We start from the raw sequence: 19,317 nt of genomic DNA on the forward strand, positions 1-19,317 counted from the left end.
GGCTTCGACCACGTCTGACATGACTTAAAGATTGACATCAGCTTTGTTGGGACATGAACGCTGCAAGGTTGAAACTGAGGGAGTAAGTCGTGTCTTTATGTTCTCTGGCCTCGAATGGCGATTTACTTCCTTCTCGACAGTGTAGTAACCGATATTTCGTCTGGGTTGACGACTCAAATCTCAGCCCGTGATCTACTGGTCAGTATGGAAGTCTTTGATAGTGACAATGCAACTGAAAACAAGTAGCAACATAGTGCAGCCGTGGTTGCAGGCTACGCGACCAAGCATTCCGACTATTCCCTCTTAGCTGGTCGGATTTCGGTCGTTGACTTGCACAAAATGACGCAGAAGTCTTTTACCACGTGGGTCACTACGTTTGGAACAGGTCCGTCGTCAAAGATTAGCGTTACGCGTCGAACGTATCTGACAGTTCCTACATGTAGGAGGCGACATGCTGCTTCATCCCGACGTAGTTACATTCGCGAATCAGTTCGGCAATGATCTTGATGACGCTATAATGCACTCCCGTGACTTTGGATTCTCTTAGTACGTGAACATGTCACAGGGTTTACGGATGATATTGTTGACATATTGTATGCAGCGCGGCTATACAGACCCTTCGTCGGTCGTACTTGTTGCATGCCGGTTCTCGCGTGCTGGAACGCCCTCAGTTCCTGTACATGCGGGTCGCTCTGGCTATCCACAAAGGCAATCGTGATTTGGTTCTGAAGACGTACGACGCCCTCTCTCGCCACCTCTTCACGTTTGCCACACCTACCCTGGTGAACGCGGGCACATTGAAGGCTCATTTCGCGTCCTGCTTCCTATACGTACCCGACGCCTCGGGCCCGAAAGGTCTGCTTGGGAGTGCGCACGACATGGATCTCTATTGGCTGGCTGATGGCGGCATCGGGTTGACACTAGGAGAGGTGCCCTGTCGGAGGTCAGTACGTTTCGTAAGACCTTTTGTAGATATCTATCTCATGCTTTCCAGGACTACACCTCGTCAGCAGCCGGGCGTCCTTCACCTCATGCGGACATATGATGCTCACGCTGAGTACACATCCGCTTGTCGGCAAACACGTCCATCGGCTGCTACTGTGCACTTACCCATCTGGCATGGCGATATTCGACCGTTTATTCAGTGTCGGACGTCGCGGGCTGCACGCCATGAAGTCATCGTGAACCTATTTCCGAGCCTATGGGTTTGCGACCTTTTGTCAGTTGTCATGTCGTAACTTTTACTCAAGACTGACCTATTGGGCCAATAGCATGCAACGAACTGAAGACAATCGGGAATGGCACTTGTTCGATCCCGACGACGTTCCTGCGCTACAAGACGTGTTCGGCGAAGCTTTCACCGCCCAATATCTTGATTACGAGAAAACCGTGGTCCCCGTTGCAACTGTCGCCGCACGAGACTTGTGGACAATGATATGTCGCGCTCAAGAGGAGACAGGAACTCCGTTTCTTATGTTCCAGGATGCAATTAACAGTGAGCATTCGTCTTCTTATCCTGTATCATGTTTGGGTTGTTTGCGCATCTGAACGCGACCTGTTCAGATAAAAACAACGAAGCGCATCTAGGCGTAGTTCGAACCTCAAATCTGTGCACAGAGATCGTCCAGTACGCATCGCAACACATTACTGCAGTGTGTACACTTGCTTCGATCGCTGCACCGCAGTTCGTATCATCGTCCGGAGAGTATGACTTCGACACTTTGCATGCAGTAACGAAGCTTGCCGTCGTCGGTGTCAACGCGCTTTTGGATGCGGCCTGTTACCCAACGGACGCCACTCGAGCATCTGCCTCCAACACGCGAGCCGTCGGAGTGGGCGTCCAAGGACTGGCCGACGTTTTCAAGGCTTGTGGGCTGTCCTTCACGTGCCCAAGAGCCCGTGAACTCAATATCGCGATCTTTGAAACAATATATCATGCATCATACGAGGCTAGCGTCGAGCTTGCAGCGGAGGCAGGTCCGTACATTCGCTTTCCGGGCTCCCCTGCATCTACCGGACGGCTTCAGCACGATATGTGGCCAAATCACGTCGGGTCAGGGCGCTATGATTTCGCCCACCTCCGCAAGCAGGTCGTCGATGTGGGCCTCAGGAACTCGATGTTGACTGCCCAAATGCCAACGGCATCTACCGCACGCTTGCTTGGAAATTTCGACGGAGTCGAGCCTTATACCAGGTACTTACATCGTGCATTCTATACACCAATGTTGTCCGGATGCTGATCCCGATACCATAGCAACATACTCGTTCATCGTGTCCTCAGTGGCGACTACACCGAAATCTGTCGGTGGTTGGTGCGCGATCTTGAACAGCGTGGACTATGGACAGAAGAAGTCCGTCAGATGATCCTCACCCACCATGGTAAATCATCACACATGATTCGTTGGACACTCGTTACAAACTAAGGTTTTCCCATAGGTTCGGTGAAAAACGTTCCGTCCATTCCTGACGACTTGAAAGAAGTCCACCGCACCGTTTGGGAGATCGACCCTGTAGACATTATCGACATGTCAGCTGACCGTGCGCCATTCATAGACCAATCACAGTCGATGTCACTGCATATTTCGAAGCCGTCTGCAGACGACATGGTAGGCTTTATTGCCTTTGTCCGAAGTCGAATGCTCACACGTGCTATGCTGGGTTTATCGCCTAGTTTCGGATCCAAGTCCATGCGTGGCGCAGAGGCCTGAAAACAGGGTTGTACTATTTGCGCACGCAGGCTCCAGCCTACGCTCTTCCTTACGGAGTGGGGAAGATACCGACGAGTTCGTCTGCTACGCGGCACTTACGACGTAGCGACATACCCGACGACGAGCCTCTCATTGCAATTCCAGCATGCGAGAATTGCTCCGCGTGATGTGGTGATCGCTGTTGTTCGTCCAACAGAAGTTTCGGATTGTATACCATAGCGAAAGTCCACTTGTACGAGTATGACCAGAAGTTTGGATCCAACGTCGCAGTAATTACCTAGGTTGTCATGTCTGTTGCGACTTCAGTTCTAGTCCGTAATCAATCAATCGTTTGGGAGCCTGTCCAGGCCGTGGTTAATGTCCGTGGTCTCCAAGCAGACTTCATCCTACTGAATCACTCTACGTAGCGATAGATAATAATTGAAAGACGACATGGAGCCGGTTATAGATCAACGTAGAGAAACCTGTGAAAAAACGACGACGTGCTAGTAACGAAGAACGGGAGTTCGGAGAAAAGTCACATTCACCTGCCCAAGGCACGTATTGGCACAGATCCAGAGTTGCAGCTACTTTGCTGAATTTTGCGCAACTGAGGACAGGATTCGTAACCGTAAAGCGACCTCAGTCTCGCCAATGTCTCTCATCGGAGACACTCATCTCGGACTAGTTCCGTATCAAGTACTGAGTCCTACGCCTCCCCGCATCTGCAGTACAACGTACCAATTCAGCGGACCTTGTTTGTCACTCAAGATATCACTACAGAATATCTGCCACGCGAAATTACTTGGTGATTGAACTTCAGTATATGCCATTGCGTCAGTCCATACAAGGCATAGTTCGCACCACATGCCGCGTAGAAGCAGATCTATATGCATACAATGTCAGGAAATACTCACGAGGGGCGATAGACATCACTCACCATATATGCCATCTGTCTGAAGCATGTCGTCTGCTATCGCTCGACGATCTTATATGTCGTGTAGTTCGTCAAACCCATCTCCATGCTTGTCATTAGTCTGCGTGCTTCAGTCTCGTACACAGACACGTACTACTCACCCGAACGTGTCTTGGCCAGAACCTATACAGTGTTCAGGATGGCTGCCTATCAATGTATGACCACGAACTGTCTGCATTGAAGCCCATGGCTGAGTTCTCATACGTCTGAATATGTCCTAGTACCCAAACCGAAACGCCTAGAGCTGATATTTGGCCACCGTGCTGCATTCTTGGGAATGAAGACAGAAAACGCATAATAGGGTCAGTGTTCTGTATGACACCGCCGTTCGCGACACCATGATATTTGGGGCGCGAGCGATCGTCAGGAGTTAGGCGCAGGAGTCTGTCGTGTCCGTGGTTGGCTTTGTTAGGTTCCGGGTTAGTTCGAAAACCGTCGCTTCTCCTCTGGGTTGAGAGCAGGTACGAGGCTGGATAGTAGTAGTGCACCCTGACACTGCGGGAAGTAAACAAAATTATAATAAATGCTAAACACAATGTTAGCTCCGAAAGCATTGACTAGAGCACGGAGTACAGCCACACTTATAGTAATTAGTGCTGTCTTTAACAATGATTACAATCGTCTCTGAAAGCACTGTTTATCACACTGTATTGCATGTTTAATCATCGCGCAGAACAATTTGCACCTATTTAAATCACTGTTCGATCCATGAGGTGCACCGGCGTGTTCTTCAACAGCTGAGCTCGACTGTCACCACATCGTGGATTATTCTACGCTGTAGCATATCATGTCCCTGACCTTCTGACATATCGCCACAAGCATCGGAGCGCATTGCGGCCATCTCTCGTTCACGCCCAACGCTGCCTCGTACGACGTGGAGTTGGCTCCCTGGTCCTATGTGCATCGGTGGATGGCCTCAAGGAACAGGGTGTATCAAGAATATCAACTAGCCCTTCCCCCCGTCGTCTCCAAGCGCACATACCGCGAGCTAAATCTCCTGGAGCACATCGAACACGAGAACGTGCGTTGCCCTACTTGTTTTCCCCGTTGTCACTCACCTCCTCCCAGAACATTAGCTCTAGCGACGTCTTCATCTCGTCACTCGCCGCTCGCTACTCGAGGAGATGATGTGCGTGGTCATCTTTTCGCTCACCGTTCCGTCCTGAACGTCTTTTAGCTACTTTGTCACTAAGCTTCTCGCCACCGACCTCGACCGCCTCCTCACCTCCCGGCCCCTCAAGAAGCACATCCAGTACTTCCTCTACCAGAGCCTGCGCGGGCTCAAGTACGTCGACTCTGTCGGCGTCGTCGTACACCGAGTACTGTGTATATGCACTTAGCCCCCTCTAACTCTTCTGCAGAAACCGAGCATCATCCTCACCAACGAGAACTGCGATCTCAAAGTACGTCCCCTTTATTCAGACTGCCCCACTCGCGCCCCCTCCCAACATAGCCCCTCCTCACGTACACTGTTTTGCTCGCTGACGCTTGACGCCCCCTCGCGCGCAGACAAGACTCCCAGATGACCGGCTATGTCTTCAACCCGTACCGCGCGCACCCGAGATCATGCGCACATGGCCAAAGTACGATGTCGCGGTCGACGTCCGGAGCACTGGCTGCATCTTTGCAGCGCATCGCCGTCACCGAGTCCGTCCCATACGAGTACCAAGCCACAATATTTCAAGCTCCGTTAGAAAGAGTTTCAAGCCAAGCGCTGTCTTGGCGTCATTTGTTCTTGACTTCCTTCCTCCCCGCTTGCCGTTCTTCATTCAAAGCGCGACGATCACCACGACCACTACGACCAAGAAGACCACGACGACACATTGACTGTCAGAACAATACCCCCACCACCACCGATAGGCCGATGGCGAAGTCATGACCAGGTGGGTGCACGTTGCATCTCGAACCCTGCTCGCAAGACTGCACCATCCTCGCTCACAATCAGGTCTGTTGACGTCGGAACTGCTACTAGGTTACGTTGGAAGGTATGAGAACTCGCGGATGGGCTTTGATGTACACGGATCTTGCTGATTCATTGACAGGGACACATCCTCGCGTCTCAACGCTGTGTACACACAGGCCAGGACACGTCGAACTGAGCAGTACGTGTATGTGTACCAGTGACAAGCACGCAGACAAGCTTGATGAGGTAGATGACACAAGAGGTCGCCCAGCGATGCTGAACGACATGTTTCAAAAAGATGACATGTCTGGTGAGTGATGTCGTCCTCCCTCGAGAGTATTTGCTGACAATGTATGCATGTACATGTGCATATACCCAGCGTGTGGTAGCACCTATGCCTTGTATGCGATCATGTGCGGCATATAGCTACCTTCGATCGGTAAGTGAGTTGGCAGGCTGGTGATATGTTCACTAACACACAGGATTCATTGAATCGGTGCGGTGCAGATGCAGGCAGGCTAGGTCTCGGTGCTTCGTAGGAGAGCAGCGTGAGGTAAGTCTCTGTGATGGACGACTACCCCTCCCCATCACGTCCAGGTTATCATCTTTCCAACGATCTGATTCTGCTACCGTCTACATGCCATCTTCCTGCCTCCCTCGAGTCGTCGTAGTAGTTCCTATCCTTTCGTAAGTGGACTCCGATAGCATTCGATAGTCGCGAGCTGAGGCAGCTTGAAGGTCAGCGACTTCAAGACATCATCCTCTACGCTCGTGCTGGAGTGCAATGGATAGATATATTGGTGGGTGTGACTACTTCTCTGCTTCTCTAGATGTGTAGTCTGTAGTCCTCCTGTATGTCTTTCGTGTGCAATATTTCCATCCCCTGCATATGAAAATTGACTGCGACCCCATCCCAAGACCTATCACACTGAGCAATTTGCGACGATGTACTGAACAATTTTCGTCGCTGGTTCAGACAATGATTAGTAGTGTGTAATTCACGTTGAATCACTGATTAGTCCACTTATTATCGATGTTTACAACAATGTTTAATTGGTTCTAATAACGGATAATTAACATTGGAACCGCTGGAAATGATTGTTATAGGCACTGCGAAAGTGTTTGACGCACCTGTAATACGTGCATCTGACGATGATTCTGCCATTGTTATTCGCAATTATATAAATTGTATATGCTTCCCGCAGTGCTGATGTGTGTATCTTGATGCGACAGTAACAGGGTGATAGTATAAGATCAGTCCTCACATACTTTTCGTGTTGCTGCCAGGAGCAAGAACCCGAAACGCTCGTCGGCGACTGCGCGCTTGCTGATCTGACATGCTGTTGACAGCGCACGCAATCGCCCGCGAGACCGTCCCAATCTTAGTGGTTGATTGCAATCGGTCGACGGTTTGGCAATCCGAGCAACCGATTGCTGCGCTTGCGAGGGCATGCATGCGATTGTCCAGCGCAGAGCAGCGAGCAAGTAGAGGGTGTACACACGGAACGCCCTGCAAGGTGGCGTGTAGTAGTGGCAGGCCGGGCAAAAGTACTAGATACATAGCAGGATTGAATACATAAATCAGTAGGGCTCCTCGTCCTCCTCAGCGCGCTCGTGTGCGCCCTCCTGTGCTTCGCGCTCTTGCGCCGCTTCTTCGCTCTCCTCGGTGGCGAGTGCCCGCGCCGACTTGAGTTACTCGAGGGACCCTTCGAGTGCATCGACTCCTTGTCTGCGGCAGACGAGATGATCTTCTTGGTGGCCTCATCCCTCGACCGTCGCGTCTCACTGGTCGCGGACGACATGTGTAGCCAGGACTGGTCCTCAGGAAACAACTTGGCGCATTATCGTCATTGGGACGCGCTGTCGGTGTGGGAGGATCCTCCCTCGGCAGGCTTCATGACAAACGTGAGCGGCTCCTCCTACTTGTCGCCGTTGTCGTCGATATTTCAGAACTACCTCTCGGCCTCCCTCCACTCGACGACACAGCTCAGACTCGCGATCGCGACGACCACCTGCACATACCAGCTGCGCCCGTCGCAGTCCGCGTGCTCGTCCCATGCCCTAACGATGTTCTGGACGCGCTGTAGGAGGGTCTCCGAGTTTGGGTTCGCGGTGAGCTGGCTGACGAACATGTTCAGGACGTCGGTCGACGGTCAACATTGGAATCATCCTAGATAGATGGCGTGGTCGGGAGGGGTGAACGAGAACGGGGCGTGGACTGGGAACTCTGGTGTGAACGCGGTGGTCGTGGAGGGATGTGAATAGTGCGGGACAGGCGGCGCGAAGCTAGGCTCTGACCGGCCGATTGACCGGAATGGGATGATTTGCCTTGTTTCCGTGGACTGACACTCTCTGGCGGCGGCATAGTCACTGATGACTCACTGGAGGTGTCGGTCTTGAACGTACCGATGTTGACGGGGCGTTCCTTGGCAAGCGTAGGGTGTCGCCGTAGCGAAGCAGGGCTCGTTCATTGTGCTGGCCTGGTGCTGGATGGGATTGAGCACGGTCTCGGGAGTGAACACGAGTGAACATGGCGGCTGTCAACGACGCAAACTGGAGTCGGACATGTCAGTGCTGCGTTGTGTGGACGGGAGGGAGGGGACGCTGAGAGCAGGATCGTTGGACACGTAATGGCGGACGCGACCCTCTCAGAGGCGTGTTTTCCAGCGTCCAAGCGCGGACTCCATGAGGCAACCGCCACGAGGCGCGACGGTGTATGCGGACACCCACGGATTCGATTTCGCCGTTAGGTTACGGTCTTGAACTAAGTGCGCGGGGATGTAGGAGGCGAGAGAGCTGGAGGCGCTGGCTGTGCCACTGCCAGCACACAAGGCAACACGGTTATGTAACTGACACGCGAGGTGGAGGTCAAGCGACATTACAAGCTGCGAGTCGTCCGAGAGACAGGGCAAGGTTAGTACATGAGCGCTCAGAGACGGATGGGGGAAGAGAGTAGAACGTACCTCGCAGTCGTTAAAGATCATCGATCGCGGCCTGCTTCGAGTCGTTGACGGCGCGAACGCACTCGATAACGACAAAGTGGTCCAGGTGGTCGCCCTTGGCGTCCTTGGTGCCCAAGAGCGCGTCGGGCTGGGGTGCGCGGAGAGGGTTAGCAGGAGGATCTTATGCGCGACGATCACGTGACAACGACTCACCCAGTCTTCGCGACCTTGTGCGCCGTCTGGAACTCGAACGGCTTGAAGGTGCCGGTGACGGTGTACTCGGTCTCGAGGACAGTGTCATCGGCATCGCGTTTGGTGAACTTGGAGGTGATGTAGTCGTTGGTATATGACGTCTGCTCATACTGGAGCTCGTCCTGCACACAGCAGTCCGGTGAACAGGGAGAACAGACTCGAGTTGGGAGTCGGGGGTATTCGCGACAGTTCCGGAGGACATGATTGAGACTTTGTAGATATGAAGAGTTGTTCGACGAGGGTGTACAGAGGGGTGTATTATACGGTTGCCGGAGGATGGCCATTGTGATTGTGGGAGTTCGCGAGCTGGTTCGAGTACATGCAACGTTGGGTGAAGCAAGTGTCTGGAAGAACGGAGGATGGGGAGACAACGACGAAGACGAGGGTGTTATATAGCTTGAGGAAGGACCCGTCGTTGTTTGCTAGGTGGTTGTACGAGGCGATCGAGAGCGACTTGATGTCGGCATTCACAATGTGAGCAGAATGGTCGAAATGAGGGTCGGCAGGGCGTCGGCGGGGATGGGCATAGAGCAGAATGCTGGAGATAAGTAGCGGGGGTGGTAGTGGGAGCCAGGGAAGAAGTGCCGCCGGCGCGTTCGGTTGCCAGCGTCTGAAATGTGGTCACATGCTCGACGCGTCCACAACGTTAGCGCACGTGGGGTCCTGGTCCGCCATACGTACCGACCTGTCGATCGTCCTCTCGGCAGCGTTGCTCGCCTCTCTCTTCTCTCAATGACCACGTCGATCCCGCTCGCCCACCATGAGCACGAACCGGGCACCCGACTACGTCCTCAGCCATGTACTATTGACGCATATGTGCCCGTACATGTGTGTACATGCATCGATACACGCCTATAGTCACCCTGAATACTTACTCAGGCTTTCTTATTGCAGATACCCTCCCCCGCTCCCACCTTCTTTCTCCCGGAACTCGCACCATGCAGAGTATGAAGAGCACAGGCACTACAGCAGCCCAACGAGCACGCGCGTGCCAACTCTCAAGGCCGCGACCCTCGACGAGTGACTATGTCGCATGAAGAAGTCGAATACTGGCGGCGCTACTACGCCAACGAGCCTCACAGTTCTCAACGCGACATTTTTGCTCAACGCTGGCCCCCTCTGCGAGGCTTCCACCGTGACTGTTCGCCTCGGGAGAGAAGCCCACGCGACAACCGGCGTGAACGTGAGCGCATCAGTTCTCGCGATTTCTGGGTTAACGTGTCGGCGTTCCAGGTCACCGAGCCAGAGCACATATCCCGCGGACGTACCACAAGCTGCCGCTCTCGCTGACACCTGGGCACAGATTGACACTCATGGACGCCAAGCACGGGTTACTGATGGCAACACATTGAAGGAACTGGTCGCCGACATCTGCAAGAGTGTCAGCCTGCGTGGCGGCATCATGGTTTCGGCTTCGCCTGACCTCGCAGAGCGCAAGAACAAGCGATATTTTGGCTTTAATGAGAATTGGACCGCATGGCGTCTGCTGCCCACGAACGGCATTCAAGACTTTTTGGACAGTCGGGACGGGTAAGCACTCCTCTGCGTCGCTACTAGTGGGTACTGGGCACTCATCTTTCTGCAGGTTTCGTGATGTTGTGGAAAACGGTCACGTCAAGATTGATCACTGCGACAATTCGAATTTCCTGTATGCCGAAGGTAGTTTTGATCTGACTAGTCTTCGCCAGGGTTTCATGCAAGGCGAGACTATTGAGCAGGTCACATTCGCCTGGTCTACTACACTGTCTTGTTCTATCATGAAGTTGACCAATGCTCTCCACAGGCCCTTCGCACGCTCTTGACCAGTTCTAGCTCTATCACTCAACTTTCGGGGAAGAAGACCATGGGCTGTGGATGTCTAGCCCACGTTTACAAGATCACCACCGTAACTCCGCGCCAAATCGCCTATGTTGCTACTTTGGTGATCTTCGCACACCTCAGTTTCCTCGTGCTGACTCACTTGACGCCTAGCACAGTGGCGCAACATTCTGTCGTCCTCCTCATCTTGGGAGGAGAGCGACGGCAACTTCAACGGCCCTGCGAATACGCAGACGCATCGTGAAAGTGTTCGAGCGCGAGGATGACATCTCCAAGGAGTGGGCACGGCATACCCTCGCGTGGTGGAACTCGTACGTAATCCTTTCTTCTCGCGCACGTTCTGCCAACTGATCTCCACTCTAGGCGCGTCTTTGGCGGCGTCTCCTTGGCGGCACCTCGCAGTGAGGATGCAACTCCGCGCCGTGGAGGACAGACAGGTTCCCAAGAGGATATCATGCAGGAGCAGCTCCAGGCTCTGGTAGCTGCTCGCGCTGCGTCTCAGACACCTTCTACCCGGGCAACGACCCCCGAGGAGCTTCAAAAGGGCGAGGCTTCTACGTCTGGATACTCGGACTAGACGACGCGCGCTTTGATCAACACTTTGTTGTCGGCTTCTGACTGCTGTCTCGTGCTCTGTTCTGCTCTGTTCTGTCGTCTGCTTTCGGGGTCGGTATCCTCACATCTTTTGGCCGTATAGTACATAGCCCGTAATACCATAATAATACCACAATCGTTTTCCCCTTAAATGTGTTGTGTGCTTCCCAGACGACCGTCCTCTCTCGAGCACCACCCGAGTACCTCCGATAACAGTACTACCCTACTGCCGCTCGCAATACGGCCATGCCCGAAGGCTCTTGCCAACCAGCCCATTCGTGCGCGAGAGGTAGAGTCGCATGCAAACCTCATCTGCGTTTGTGGGTCTCGTGAGGGATTGCATTCGGCCTGCGGGAAGATTGGCCGCCTTGCCAATACGCTGTTACCCGATGGATGCGAACGGGATCGGCGAGGAGATTGCAATCGAATGCGACGGTTGCTGGCGCGTGCATGTGCTGGCGATCGTTTTGGGCTTCTTGTGTGAAGTCACTGTAATAGCCAGTCGACAACATAGAAACTGCCCAACGGCATCATCATGTTCAACGTCGTACATGTGGTGTATATGATCGACGGCGTTGTATTGTACATGCGAAGAAGTATTCTCAAGTAGCGACGTCAGTCACATGCGATCATATCCGGAAACTCAGGATCTTGTCGAGAAGCAACGTCCTTCAGCCGTGGTTTCTCTACCAGCCAATACAGGGAGTCAAGAACAAACGATATCGTCTTGCAGTCAGTATTATCCTCGGTGCGGACTATCGTACACTGCAGAAGTACGATGTCGCCGCGGTCGAGACGTGTCGGAGAAAGGGCCGTCATTGAAGACTTCTTTTGAAACATCGATCTTGCATCGTACACCTCTGCGCAGCCCTTCGAAGCACTGTTAAGATCATGTACTAATGTAGCAGGAAAACTGTCACGTACAGGGGGTCCGTAGTCATCCGCCGGGGGAGTGGTAACTTTGAAAGTAGTTATGGCAGCCATTGGAATGGTTGCGGCAGAGTTATGAATTGCTGTAAGCTGACTACGATCGTGTTCGCGTAGCAGATCGACCGTGACTTCGAGCGTTGAGTGCATGCCCGGAAGAGCAGGGTGGAGACTGAGGTTGATGAATGAGCCAACGATCCATATCATCAGCGGTTTTCCTTCGTGGGCGCGGTGCATGACAAGAGGATTCTCGTCGACAACAACCCATGACTGGTCGTCGGGAACGAGAGCTACTGGAAACCAAAACCCGTCGCGCTTGTTATAGGTCATGAACCTTGAGATGTAACTAGAAGCGCTGTTGCATGAATAGCGAACACAGGACTATTGATAAGCACTTACTGCGCTTGGATCTCAGTAACATACGGATCGGTGATGAGGTCCAAAGGTTGGGCGACATACGACTGTGGATCGATGTGTACAACCTTTGTTCCGGTAGGGGACTGTACTTCCAGCGCCAAACGTTTTCGCGTTGGAGAAGACTCGGCGTCGTCGTCGTCGTCGTCGGAGAATCTGGGACATGAATACAACGTTGAACTTGAAGGCATCCAATACCACAAAGTAGCACTCACCGTACACGTTTAGTTGGTGTACGAGGCGTTGATCCAATGTCTGCACTAACCTGCGTTCCGACGTCGCGCCCACTACCGCGACGTAGACGAGCTCGGGGTACTCGTTGCAGAGGTGTGGAAGATGACTGAGATTGCAGGGGATCTGCCATGGACGGAGATGAGACTGCAGGGTACAAACTTGCGCTGTAACTCTATACGATATGTATAGCGCCATCTCACGCACGAATGAGAAGTACGGAGATTGTATGTAGGTGTTGTTGTAGACGAACAGTATCTGGGTGTAAATACGTAACTACGCCGCTTCTTATCGGTGAGATCGACGGGTGTAGTTGTGGGCGAATGATGTTGTTCGCTGTCGCCCAGGGTAATGGCTCGCTCAGTACCGGAGACTCAAGACTTCGACCGACAGACAGACAGAGTCATGGAAGAATCTCGGTATGAAACACATCTATACAGAACTCAGCGGAACGGCAGCCGATCAGAGCGATGTCGATCGGAAATGGCGTTTGCTCGGAGCGCTGATAGACGTTCCGATAAGCACGAATACATTAGTGGAAAGCATCACGTACGAGTTCTAGACGAGGTCGATGTCCCGTTCTGTCAGTGCAGGGGTCAACCGAGCCCGAGAGGCTGGCAGGGTGAGCGGCTCGACTCCGCCGCGTCCGCGCGGCTGGCTTTGCCAGTCCCCAGTGCAACCCGTCGTCCTGCGTCCGCACGGCGCCGCCCCTCGTCTCAGCCCAGCGCACCGACGAAGCTGGAGATCCAAACAAAGGGACCACGCTGCAGTTCGCCGTGCCTGCGCAGGTTCCATGAGCGCAACTCTTGTACAAGTCATTCGAGTAGTTCCTATGAGCATTTGGTTTCACAAGGTCGTAAAAGACGTTACATGCTTTAGATGGACATACCGTTCTTTAGGTATGCTCGCTGTTCAGGTTGACTGGCCACTGACTGCTGCATCCGATACTACTTCACGCGCGACTCTGTCGGATTGATCGATGTCGTCGGCTCTTATGCCTTGTGCAGCATGTCCTAGAGGTTCAGCTGACGACAGTGTTAGGTACGTTGACTCTGCAGTTCGATCTGATTGTTTACCATGTTGCCGTGAAACAACCGGCGCATCGTACTGACATGTCGTATCACGAGTTGACTGGCCTACACGTTGGGACGAATGTTGCCAGACGCTGACTAGCTCGTGCCAGAGGCCAAGACATCGAGAGGCAGTTGCACCTGGGCGATGACATGACGATCTTGTGGATGTGGACTCTGTTGCGATTGTCGTAATCGCTCGTAGAACGCGGCTACGGTCCTGTTGTTTACGTGTCGTCATTATTCTGGTGGTGCAGCATGAGGTTTACATGGCGTATAGGCTCACCGTCCTAGTTGAACATCGGCTTCTGGTTACGTGCTATCGCCTGCCGCACGTGTAGGTTCGAAATCTTTTGGCGACTCTACGACGACCTCAAGTACACAGTGCGCATCACCCAACCGCCGCGAACCCCACAAGACAAGGAGACCAAGTCGGCGTGGTACCGAGTGCCCGCACGATGGGAGGACCTGGAGGTGAACATCTGGCAGGACAGCCTCGAGCACGCCAACCCCGCGTTCATCGACATCGAGTGCATCGTCGCGACCGAAGTGTACGTATTGGACAACGCTCGTGAGAAGGCGTGGGGGACCAAAAGGATCTCGTTCGCGTTGACCTCGGCGATGGCAGCAGGAAAGGGTAACTGTCGTTGTTGCTGTTGTGCTAGTCCGTACGACGAGACGGAAAGGACTCGACCTGCATCGTCGGCGTACTCGTTAGCCACGCGATTACGATCTCATGTACAGACTATAGTCGTGAGGCTGAACGATGGGTATTGGTACATACCTGATACACGATCGTTGTACAACGGTTCTACGACACGTTCGCGAATCCGAACGCGGTGCCAGTTGTTTGGAACGACGATCCGGGAGGGTCCCAGGGGGCAGTTGCCGCATGGTCAACCGAGGCTCCGACCGTCGAGGTTGTGATGATAAACGCAAAACTTGGTCATCGACCAAGCGTCTGCTCTCCATCGTAGTGCATGGTGTTTACGGCTCTCCGAGTCTCAGTACTGAGAAGAGACAAAGACGAAAGGGAAAGACTGTATACGCGATTGTCGGAAAACCAGCCTTCAGTTCGGGATTGCGGTTTGCATACAAGGAACAGGGAGTAGTGACGTACCAGTGAGTAGACTTTAACACTACGAATGCGACCATAGTTTGTAGCCTCAAAACGAAAACCTCTGCTTCGGGTTGAAAGAGAGATTGCGACGTAGATACGTCTATGAAAACGACGGACGAGAAGGATCTGGTACGGACACCGATCTGAAGCAGAAAACGTGAGTCGCGATCACAGACGTTTACCTGACAAGTCTTACTACACCTTTTGATGAATCGAATCAACAGGCGACTGTACATATGTGCCACGACAGGGCTGAGTCTGCAGGAATTCGGCAAGGACAGGAAACTACATGGTGTGCAGGTTGGCGTCGACAATGAGGAAAACATGTAGCACGACGTCGAGAGTATCAGACACGTTCGGAGAGCTTAGCAAGACAGTCTGGAGCGACGGCCTCGGCACTTTCCGACACACGTGAACGCACAGCCCGAAGCGCCTACTGTGCGGTCCTCCTGGTGGTTGATTTTGATCTACGTACTTTGACTTGACTCTGATTCCGGTTTTGACGGTACGAACACCTATACTGCGGTAGAGCGGCGTTAAGAGCTAACTAACGTGTCTGATTAAGTCCTTCTGTCTATCCTCCAACTGGTACATCTGTAAGATCAAGATCGTGTTATAGCCAGGTTCCAATGCATTCTCTGCAGCCTGATTACACGCGAATCGCACTTGAGGTACGTTTTTCTCACTAGTTGAACTGATATCTGACTCTCTGCACGGTAGGGACACCATGCAAACCGCTATACGAGGTTGTGCGCAGACGTATCAAGCTTGACTGTCCGCACGTTGTCTCTACCATTGTGACTATACACGTCGATCTTAGGTCGCACTTCCAATGTTATCTCCTTTCACGCACCCTCATATTGAATTCCCCTGTTGCTCGACTTCTCGAACAGCGTGATAGCGTGGTGAGTGGCGTGTTGCGATCGATGCGGTAGTCAGATATACAGTGCCTTCGTGCTGCATAGCGGGATATCTCGCTGTCGAACTCGTACTACTTGCACCCTCTACACGCAGCTGGGTAGCTGCGGCGCCAGATATTGACCCCCGTCTACGAGCTGCAGGCTATTTAAATCAAGAGGTGAGTATGCATCGCTTAGCACCTCGCCCATCATGTCTTCCTCCTTTCGCTCTCTTCCCTTCATCTTTGCGCACTGCAAATACGTCTTCACGGACCAATGGGCATGGTCTTACGTCGCCGGTGGGACTACCTTTGCTCACTGCTACCCATACCGTCGCCTGGATGGAAACGAGAATGCGGACCGCCCTAATGTGATCGGTCCGGTGAGTTCCATCCAACCTAGCTTATCTTCTTAAAGACTGACTTGATGGTTTGAGCAGCATCACGACTTCCCCGTGGGCAGCATTGCAGTGGACTCGTCTCTATCTCGTGTGCTCTTCCGCAAGAGCCGGGCGGGTTGGGATCCGACAGACGAGCCTACCAATCGGGCAATTCGTTTAATTGAACTCACAGTCAGTGTCTCAATCTGCATAGCATGACGTATATTCTTATTATAATGTTCGCAGGTCATCGGGCAGGAGCCCTACATGTACACACAACACGTTCCAAACGTACAACCAGTGGTGTTCTACGCACCACTGTCGGATGCTCGAAACGGCAATATTGAGCATCCCCATGTGACTGCCTTTGATGGGTTATTTGCCCAGCCCTCAAAGGAAAAGTTCATGTCCCGTTTGCGGGTAAGTACGTTCCTCCCCATAGCACTTATAACGAGTTTCACTACTACTTATTTCAACAGCTGCCGGGCAAGCCCGAATACAAGAGCAAGCAGCGCAATCTCCACCGGAAGGGGAAGCCCATCACGAGGGCTGAGCTGGCCAGACTCATTAGCGATGACGTTAACGCGATCCTAGTGAGTATTACACGCTACGGAAACCGGTCTTCCAGCAGTCTGGCTAACGTGTGTGCGGTAATAGGCCAGTGGTTCGTTGGATATCGATGGCAAGAAGATTACATTCAATGATCTAATCCTTGTCGACGTGCATTGCGTCTCCGTCGGCAGTGTACAAGCCACACTCGCTACCCGTTATTATCCTCTTCGCCGCCTGTTGTGATTGTCGTCTTCTGTCTTCTTGTTTTCGTTATCGTTATCATTACGACCTTTTATGTATGATATGACATTGAACTTATCCTTACGAATGTATTGATTGTAGCTCTAATTGAATAGACTGAAATCGATGGTGCTCAAGTTCTGTTTGGTGCAACTTAGTCGCGAGCCAGTCGGTGGTTATCAGCCGCTTGCCGGGTTGCGATGTAGCCGACGTTCATTGTTACCGACGACAACATGTTGTTGAAGTACATACACTACGTCGGGAAACCTGCAATGTCTACGTCAATATACTATAGCCTTCGTATATCTCTATAGAGCTGGTAGAGGGATGTCAGCGCATGATGAGGACTGCGCGATACGAGTAGCCGTCTACTGAAGTGTATGGTAAGCGCTGCGGCCCACGGTAACCCATGGGAGACCCGCCCGCGAGGTTCCATAGAGCTCTACAGAGCCGCAGCGGGAGGTCTACTTGAAAGCCTCTACAGAACCTTGCGCGAGGCTCTGCCACCGATTCCCATTCACTGTGATTCCTATCGCACGTTTCGATCGTTGTTTATAGATTCATGAGAGCGGCTCTACCACTGAGTACTGAATACACTTTGGGTTCGCTTGGCCCGGGCTGGCGTACCGCAGGCGCACATTGTATGGAGGACAGCCATAATCATATATTGATACACCATACAGAATGTTACGAGAGATAGCAAATTACATGCTGAGTGAGAACGAGCGCGTGCATGAGGAGCTGAACAAGAGCATATGACGAAGAGAGTGAACGAGAGCGTTTTCAAGGGTGAAAGTAAGAGTGAGAACGAGGACAGGAACAAAGACGAGAATGAAACCAAGAACGAGACAGATAACCAGGACGGGAGAGAGAACGAGAACGAAACCGAGAACGAGACGGACAGAGAAGGGTTGATGAAGCCGAGGACAGGGAGGAGGGCGAACTTGGAATAGGAGTGAAGACTTGGTATACGTCTGCAACAATGGATGAGACTGGAGGCGTATGGCATTTCCGTACTATGCATTAGTACGTACTGGAACTCGTATGGATAAACTCCGGATCGACTGACCAGCGGGCTAGGAGGTGTCAGGAGCGGGTGATTTTGGACCTGCGACTTGAGCAATGTCCAGGTCGACAGACACTTGACGCTACAGACACATCATTAGACATTGAAAAGCTGCCGACGACCGCGACGTTACCCACGCCCAAGACAGACTGCACGAACGCGTTGACGTCCTCAGCGGTGACGTGACGGCCGGGCGTTGCGAGGATGGAGTTATGGAGGCCGTTGCGGAAGGCGAACGCGTGGGTCGCGGGGTCGTGGAGTCCGGCGCTCGACTCCACCCCGCAGATGGGGCCAACGGTCTCGGTGAGCTCGTAGCGGGTGAACTTGGCGGAGGTGAGGAAGGACGGGAGAACGTCGACAAAGAATGCCTTGGGCGCGGTCATTCCGTCGCGGGAAAGATGACTTGAGGAGAGAAGAGCTCCGTTTCCCGGACGGTGCCCAAGAAGCGACTTGAAGGATATTGAATACATACTATACTATGAAGAAACGGAAGATATGGTACTGGCACTTCGTCGAGGGAGGCGGTAAGGAGAACGGGAGTGAGAGCGACATTGGGAACGGCTTAAGTTTGCTTACCTGCGCTCTCCGGGGGTGATTGAGACTGTCTCTGGGCGGGGGCCTGGAGGCGGCGTTGGCAGATGGAAGGCGCGTTCAGGGATGGGCGAAAGGGAAGATGACGGTGGAAGGGAAGAGAGGCCGAGGAAGACTGAAGACGACGTTCGTAGCCTTATATACAGGGCAGAAACGCAGGAGCGAGAGCACGATCGTGGGCAAGAGGAACACTGTCAGTGTCCATAAACGGAGTATATGCGGTCACATGACCGATGCCCTTTCAAATGCACCGCTTCTATGGCGTCATCAGCGTTGATATGACCAGGATTGGGCTCTGATCTTAGCGACGACGATGACACCGACCACGTCACAGCACACAATGACCACGACATCTCATCCAGAGTCCCTCCACAGCTCCTGGCGGCACAGCTACTGGTATTCAAGTCATCAAGCGAGCGTGTGGGAGGCTGCGAGCGTCGAGGTCGTGATGGCGACAAGGAGAAAACTTCGTCGTCGAGCAAGCGCCGGCGCACGGCTGTGCTGGACGCTGGGTGCCAGCCTCTCGGGCTCGGCGGGCCCCTGCACTGACAGAATGAGGAGGATGGATGAGCCGCCTGACCGTTGGCGACGTCGAGCAGAGAAGTATGTAGCAGGTCGTCGACGAAGCTCACTGCTAGAACCTACTGAGCCCGCGG

The 19,317-nt window shown here is 53.0% G+C and overlaps 7 protein-coding genes across 7 annotated transcripts; 4 read left to right on the plus strand and 3 right to left on the minus strand.

Moving 5' to 3' along the window:
• Nucleotides 1-252: 252 nt before the first annotated feature.
• On the plus strand, nt 253-2,875 carry L226DRAFT_459442 (ribonucleotide diphosphate reductase large subunit 1; the record flags this gene model as incomplete). The annotated part of the gene is made up of 8 exons (XM_067675514.1): nt 253-412; nt 447-546; nt 602-1,219; nt 1,272-1,495; nt 1,564-2,194; nt 2,255-2,379; nt 2,437-2,606; nt 2,672-2,875. Coding segments are annotated over 8 exons (2,232 nt in total), but the record flags the coding sequence as incomplete, so codon positions are not given.
• A 1,698-nt stretch (nt 2,876-4,573) lies between these two features.
• Nucleotides 4,574-6,187, plus strand: L226DRAFT_521841 (uncharacterized protein; the record flags this gene model as incomplete). Its single annotated transcript, XM_067678722.1, has 10 exons — nt 4,574-4,684; nt 4,746-4,792; nt 4,841-4,982; nt 5,025-5,066; nt 5,173-5,310; nt 5,524-5,546; nt 5,785-5,876; nt 5,993-6,005; nt 6,074-6,119; nt 6,164-6,187. 10 exons carry the CDS (start codon nt 4,574-4,576, stop codon nt 6,185-6,187), a joined length of 678 nt encoding a protein of 225 aa, XP_067537827.1.
• Nucleotides 6,188-8,539: 2,352 nt separating this feature from the next.
• L226DRAFT_569444 (uncharacterized protein) lies at nt 8,540-8,962 on the minus strand (the record flags this gene model as incomplete). Its single annotated transcript, XM_067684303.1, has 3 exons — nt 8,540-8,656; nt 8,736-8,882; nt 8,915-8,962. The coding sequence occupies 3 exons, from the start codon at nt 8,960-8,962 to the stop codon at nt 8,540-8,542; spliced, it is 312 nt and encodes a 103-aa protein (XP_067537828.1).
• A 558-nt stretch (nt 8,963-9,520) lies between these two features.
• On the plus strand, nt 9,521-11,155 carry L226DRAFT_569445 (uncharacterized protein; the record flags this gene model as incomplete). The annotated part of the gene is made up of 7 exons (XM_067684304.1): nt 9,521-9,588; nt 9,655-9,780; nt 9,994-10,290; nt 10,346-10,478; nt 10,544-10,681; nt 10,732-10,889; nt 10,942-11,155. The coding sequence occupies 7 exons, from the start codon at nt 9,521-9,523 to the stop codon at nt 11,153-11,155; spliced, it is 1,134 nt and encodes a 377-aa protein (XP_067537829.1).
• Nucleotides 11,156-11,911: 756 nt separating this feature from the next.
• On the minus strand, nt 11,912-12,942 carry L226DRAFT_521844 (uncharacterized protein; the record flags this gene model as incomplete). The annotated part of the gene is made up of 4 exons (XM_067678723.1): nt 11,912-12,052; nt 12,097-12,454; nt 12,499-12,669; nt 12,779-12,942. The coding sequence occupies 4 exons, from the start codon at nt 12,940-12,942 to the stop codon at nt 11,912-11,914; spliced, it is 834 nt and encodes a 277-aa protein (XP_067537830.1).
• Nucleotides 12,943-16,044: 3,102 nt separating this feature from the next.
• On the plus strand, nt 16,045-17,007 carry L226DRAFT_569446 (uncharacterized protein; the record flags this gene model as incomplete). The annotated part of the gene is made up of 5 exons (XM_067684305.1): nt 16,045-16,215; nt 16,273-16,404; nt 16,459-16,632; nt 16,692-16,805; nt 16,870-17,007. 5 exons carry the CDS (start codon nt 16,045-16,047, stop codon nt 17,005-17,007), a joined length of 729 nt encoding a protein of 242 aa, XP_067537831.1.
• A 1,073-nt stretch (nt 17,008-18,080) lies between these two features.
• On the minus strand, nt 18,081-18,453 carry L226DRAFT_569447 (uncharacterized protein; the record flags this gene model as incomplete). The annotated part of the gene is made up of 2 exons (XM_067684306.1): nt 18,081-18,152; nt 18,208-18,453. The coding sequence occupies 2 exons, from the start codon at nt 18,451-18,453 to the stop codon at nt 18,081-18,083; spliced, it is 318 nt and encodes a 105-aa protein (XP_067537832.1).
• Nucleotides 18,454-19,317: the final 864 nt, after the last annotated feature.

This window comes from Lentinus tigrinus (genome assembly GCF_003813185.1).
Source record: "Lentinus tigrinus ALCF2SS1-7 unplaced genomic scaffold L226scaffold_7, whole genome shotgun sequence".
NCBI lineage: Eukaryota > Fungi > Basidiomycota > Agaricomycetes > Polyporales > Polyporaceae > Lentinus > Lentinus tigrinus.